At 29.6% G+C, this 6,521-nt stretch overlaps 1 protein-coding gene across 1 annotated transcript in view; it reads right to left on the bottom strand.

Annotated features, from left to right (window-relative positions):
- LOC106462002 (conserved oligomeric Golgi complex subunit 7-like) overlaps positions 1 to 6,521 on the bottom strand; it is a 47,382-nt gene that overhangs the window by 1,965 nt on the left and 38,896 nt on the right. Inside the window, exons 16-18 of the mRNA XM_013921869.2 lie at positions 3,925 to 4,008; positions 3,187 to 3,301; positions 924 to 1,055 (exon numbers count right to left, since the gene is read on the bottom strand). Coding sequence (XP_013777323.1) covers positions 924 to 1,055; positions 3,187 to 3,301; positions 3,925 to 4,008 — 331 coding nt within the window. The remainder of the gene's footprint in view (positions 1 to 923; positions 1,056 to 3,186; positions 3,302 to 3,924; positions 4,009 to 6,521) is intronic.

Genomic DNA, 6,521 nt, shown 5'->3' with positions numbered 1-6,521 from the left:
AATCCTCAACTACAGCAGTCTGGTAATCTGTAGGGAATGATACAAATACACTGTCAAGTTACTGGTAAGTCTCTTAAAGAACTAGATCTTTGACTACAGCAGTCTGGTAATCTGTAGGGAATGATACAAATACACTGTCAAGTTACTGGTAAGTCTCTTAAAGAACTAGATCCTCCAACTACAGCAGTCTGGTAATCTGTAGGGAATGGTACAAATACACTGTCAAATTACTGGTAAGTCTCTTAAAGAACTAGATCCTCAACTACAGCAGTCTGGTAATCTGTAGGGAATGATACAAATACACTGTCAAGCTACTGGTAAGTCTCTTAAAGAACTAGATCCTCAACTACAGCAGTCTGGTAATCTGTAGGGAATGATACAAATACACTGTCAAGTTACCGGTAAGTCTCTTAAAGAACTAGATCCTCAACTACAGCAGTCTGGTAATCTGTAGGGAATGTTACTGGTAAGCTAATGAAAGTCCTAGGTTATTAACCACATTGCAAGCCAAACCAATCTCTTAAATACACATGAAATATATAATACAAACTTTAACAAATCACTTAAATACACATGAAATATATATAATACAAACTTTAACAAATCTCTTAAATAAACATGAAATATATAATACAAACTTTAACAAATCACTTAAATACACATGAAATATATAATACAAACTTTAACAAATCACTTAAATACACATGAAATATATAATACAAACTTTAATAAATCTCTTAAATACACATGAAATATATAATACAAACTTTAACAAATCACTTAAATACACATGAAATATATAATACAAACTTTAACAAATCACTTAAATACACATGAAATATATATAATACAAACTTTGATATTTTTGTTCATAGTATTTTTACAATGTTTCAGCTAATTTGTGCACCGTAAACGTTACTCACCAATATCAATAATAAGTTGCTGAATAGCATGTGGAGTGAGATAAGACACTTCTAGTATTTTCTCCACGTACATTTCCATAGTTCCCCTTGCCAAACAACCAACTAGATAATCAGCCACGTGTTCTACAGTATCTGTATAATGATTTAATAATCTTTTTTTTACTAATGCATCTTACAACATGTAAACAGGTAAATGGTTTGTAATAAAAAGAAGGTATTTTTAGTTAAAGTTGCATCAACCTTTAAAAAGAACTATAGGAAATGACAGTATAAAACCCGCCTTTTCACAAAAACAAGCTCCGTAGTTTAACTAACAGCATGAACTGGAGCTAGACAATTTTAAATTAAAAATCAGTCTTCACAGATTTCATTTCTGTATTCCATAATTCATTTTGACAACAGACTTCTATAATTCCATCACACAATTTTAGCTAAAACTTTTTTTTGTGTGTGAAAATATTTGAAAAATGGTTATCTGTATTGTTCTTATACCATACATATATATATATATATATATATATGTATATATATATAAGCTAAAGTTTATGTTACAGATAAATTTTCGTTTGTGATTTTTCTTTCACATTTCAGGATCAGAGGGGTGTGCCATTGATATCATTTGATTTCTTTTTCTCCTTACAGTGGAAAACTACTTTGCATGAAACTTCATACAAACTTAATAAATACTAACTAGTTTTGGCATAAAGAGCTAATATAATTTGATTTACTTTTCTGTTATATTTTTAACGTTGTGAAACATTGTTTTCAAAAAACATAGAAAAAAGCTTCCTTTATTGATTGATTTGTTTATTTGTTGTTAAGCACAAAGCTACACAATGGGATATCTAGGGATGAGAGAGGGTTACAGAAAAAAAAAAGGAAAAAGATACAGCAGATTTGCCAGGTGTGGGGTCCCCCCTCTCAGGGGGTCTGGACGGTCCCCCCCCCTCGGAAATGTTTTGGTAAAATGGAGGTCTCCTCTGGACAAATTGATGCAGTTCTATATATAATAAAACATTTGTGAAATTCACTGGTTTACATGTGGTATTAGTATAGATTACAATTAGTGTCTATTTAGTGAGGCACGGTCCTGTAGTATGCCCCTCCCCCAACTTCTTAAAAAAATGGCACACCAAGTATCATTGGAGCATATAAAAATCATCCTGTTATTTCCCACAAATCCAACAAATTCCCGGAGCTAAATCAGGACTGAAATCGTTTTTAATCAAATGAATAACAGCTAAATTGAGGAGATGTTGTAATTAAGGTTGTCTAGATCAATATTTACATAACAATTTGAAAGAATTGAGAATGTTTACCATAGTTGGATCAAGTAAGCAAAATAAAAAATGAAGAGCCACGTTTAAATGCAATCTTGTAGTTAAATGGCCAGTGTACGAGATGAAATAATGTGGTATACAATGGTTAAATGTTCTGTAAGGTCAAATTTTAATATTATTAGCAACAGATGGCTCATAAAACATTCAACATTGAGCAGATTATTTTTTTAAAAATACTCTGCTCAGTCTATTGACTTGTCCTGACTCAGCACACGTCTTTCATTGCCTCTGGCGACAACTAACAAAGCTTCCTATAGGACAAAAGGTTGCTTTTGACACATGTTCACCCAATCACAATACATTTTCTAAATTTTCATTGCGTGGATTGTTTACAGCCAGATGAAGTGATCGAATAGGGGAATGGGGTCTGAACACTTCAACAAGGGCAACCACACCCCCATTTTTTTCATGAAATTCCCTCACAAAAAAAGAAAATTTTGTTCTTAACAAGTTTCTCTCTCTCAGATTAACTGTTCAGCACATACGAAGACTGATGGATCAATGCTGAAATTTTAGGGATTGCAAAAATGAATAACTCTCCTGTAATGTAGTCTTGAAAAAAAGCATTTTGATATATATATATATTTTTCTATGATTAACTATTTAGGAGATACAGACAGCCATTTGGCTATTATATATAGATAGATAGATGCTTTGGGATGGACAGAAAAATTCTAAAAAATATTATACGTTCCTTGCTTACAGGCTAGACTTTCCTTGGAGTGGCACAGATATACAAGTTTGAACTTATTTTCTTTGCAAATGACACTAATTAAATTTTACAAAAAGAAAAACCATTAATTTTAAAATGCTTTTGAGTTAATAATCAGGATTACTGTTATTATTTCAATTTTGTGCCCTGGACACCTGAAAAGTGTTCACTAGTTCCCCTATAACACAAATTGAAAAAGGCACTTGCTTACCATGTTCAGAAGTGTACGGTAGTTTTCCATGTTTTAAAGCAGTATGAAGAGCTGGATTTTCTTCTAAAGCAAAGGGCTCAATATGTTGAGGTAAAGTCATCAAATACTGTCCAATCTAATTATTAAATCAATTTTGTCTTAAATGAAAAATGTCCAATAAAGAGTAAGTATTTGTCAAATATTGCAAATATTCAAGTTTTCAAAGAGAAAATAAAATTTACCCTGTCTAGAGACGAAAATGATTTATGTATTCAATAAGAAGTAAGCATTTATTGAATACAGTTAAATATTTTAAAATTAATGCTAGCCATTAAGAAGGAATAGTTTAATCAAACAAAATATTTGTTTTGAAATCTAAAAATACTTTATAAATGGAAGTTAGATGACCAATAAGGAACATGAATCTACCAGCCACCTGAGAAAGCATAGATACATATATAGACTATACTGAACTACTTATTTAAAGTTACTTTTCAGCAAAATAAGTTAAAATAACAAAGTTAGTACATAGAATTTTCCTTAACATTAGTTACAAATTGAATCATTTCATTGTAAGAGTTGAGTTAGATTTTAGAAACTTATAAAATGATTTCTTTCCCATGTACTCTATATTTTAATTAACAAATTTGTTCAAATAATACGTATGTTTTAATACATGCAAATGATGTTAGTTAGCCATTAAAATTAATATTGTTTTTCAACAACAACAAAATCAGCATTGGATAATATTTTGAGTACCTGGGTGATGTACTCCTGTGGAGAAAGACTAAACACTGGCAAGTCCAGAGTTACAGTTCCCCCTGGATTTTCTAACCTCCATATCTACAGAATAGAAGGTATCTTCTTTACAAACATACAAGACAAAATGACATTATTTACAAAAAAAAACAGCACTTTAGAAAATGTTCCCTACACAAATATCGGCAAACCTACAAATGCTGGTCGAATGTGGTTAAGAATCATGATTTATCTTCACTTGTAATATTACATGCTGCTAATTTGTAAAGTACACTGTGGTACTAATATATCAATGAAGACCGTTTTATTACATGCTGCTAATTTGTAAAGTACACTGTGGTACTAATATATCAATGAAGACTTTATCTTCACTTGTAATATTACATGCTGCTAATTTGTAAAGTACACTGTGGTACTAATATATCAATGAAGACCGTTTTATTAATTATAACATATGGTATTACACTAACTCTAATGAATGGAATTACAATAATTATAACATATGGTATTACAATAACCCTAATGATTGATTGGTATTACAATAACCCTAATGAATTGTATTACACTAACTCTAATGAATGGAATTACAATAATTATAACATATGGTATTACAATAACCCTAGGGAGTGGTATTACAGTAACCATTCTCAATTTGTTTCACAAATCAGTTGTTTGAAAAAAAAAATAAGGGGAAAAGATTTATGGTTCACTCATAAATTTTTGAGCTTGAATATATTAAGGTATTTAACTAAATTCTTTTCAGTGTCTGACCATGAATTATGTAGAAATAGATGAACTCTTATAGATTTTAAACTAAAATGACTATATCGGAAGATTAAAAGCAAGAAAAAAACAAAAGTAATGAAGTGGCTGAAATGTCACTGATGAATAAATATAGTGGGAAAAACCAGGATATCTCTTTATAAGTTGTTTTTTTTTATTTGTTATTAATAGTGCTTCCTTGATCTTTGTTTTATAGTTGTTGTTTTCTTGAGAAAGTAACAAGAAGGGATGTTGTTTATGTGGATATTAAGTTTTCTCCTTGTTTCATCTACGTATTTATTCACCTTACCATGAGATTCCTCATTTTTAATACTTCTAGATTTGTTTGTTTTGTTCGTTCATTGTAATTCCATTCATTAGAGTTAGTGTACTACAATTCATTAGGGTTATTATAATACCATTCATTAGGGTTATTGTAATACCATTCAATAGGGTTATTGTAATACCAATCACTAGGGTTAGTGTAATACCATTTATTAGGGTAATTGTAATACCATTCATTAGGGTTATTATAATACCATTCATTAGTGTTATTGTAATACCATTTATTAGGGTTAGTGTAATACCATTCATTAGGGTTATTTTAATACCATTCATTAGTGTTATTTTAATACCATTCATTAGGGTTATTTTAATACCATTCATTAGGGTTATTGTAATATCATTCATTAGTGTTATTATAATACCACTCATTAGGATTATTATAATATCAATCACTAGGGTTATTGTAATACCACTCCTTAGGGTTATTATAATACCATTTGTTATGATTATTGTAATACCAATCATTAGGGTTATCATAATATTTGTAATACCACTCATAAAGGTTATTGTAATACCACTCATTAGTTGAGTTGTAATAAAGAGTAAATTTTGACTTTTGAAGGTTCAGAACATATTACTGAATGAAGGTTCAAACTTCCCACAGTACTAATTTGCATAATTTATTGATGACATCACCATAACTACTAGTTTATATTTTACTGAAAATCCCTTTCATTTTACAGGTAATCCATAAAAAAGAAATGAAACATTTACATGCAATTTTAAAATAAGTTATGTTATGTAGAACAGTAACTATGTTTTGATATTTTAAATACAAATACAAAAATGCATGTTCTAATGCACATATTTGATGCTATGTGCGATACTTATATAGTTACATTCAATAAACTGACATTGTAAGATCACTCTACTGCAGCCAATTTAGGCAAAATAAAACTTTATTTAACAGACACCATACCAAATTCTATTTAACATAAACATAATAATAAATAAACCACAAAACAGAACAGAGTAACACTAGCAGTTTGATTAGAAAAGAAATACAAACCTTCAACTATGTCAGAAAGTTACAAGAGAGGGTGTGTTATTATCAGTCACATTTTTTAAAAACAAAACTTATTAATTAATTAAATATACACTTTGGATAAAGGCATCAATCAAATGAATAAATTATAATAATAAAAATAATTATACAAAAACAGTAAAACAGCACCAAGTAACAGTAACACTTTGGTTAAAAAATAACATTTTTCTTGTGTCTCGTAGATTAGACATTCAGTACATTTTATTAAAGTAATGCAACTGTTCTAGCTGCTACACCAAATGTGACAAAGGTAGTTATTATACCTTCTCACTCAGCAGTGCGTCCTAGCTACCATATCACGTGTAATAAAAGTATTGAAAACTTTTTAAAAAACGACACTGGATCATAGTTTACATGAGTAATAAAAGTATTGAAAACTTTTTAAAAAACGACACTGGATCATAGTTTACATGAGTAATAAAAGTATTAAAAACTTTTTAAAAAA

This window comes from Limulus polyphemus, unplaced genomic scaffold (assembly GCF_000517525.1).
Source record: "Limulus polyphemus unplaced genomic scaffold, Limulus_polyphemus-2.1.2 Scaffold1073, whole genome shotgun sequence".
Classification (NCBI taxonomy): Eukaryota; Metazoa; Arthropoda; class Merostomata; order Xiphosura; family Limulidae; genus Limulus; species Limulus polyphemus.
The sequence above is the reverse complement of the archived record's forward strand: the minus strand, read 5'-3'. Positions and strand labels throughout refer to the sequence as shown.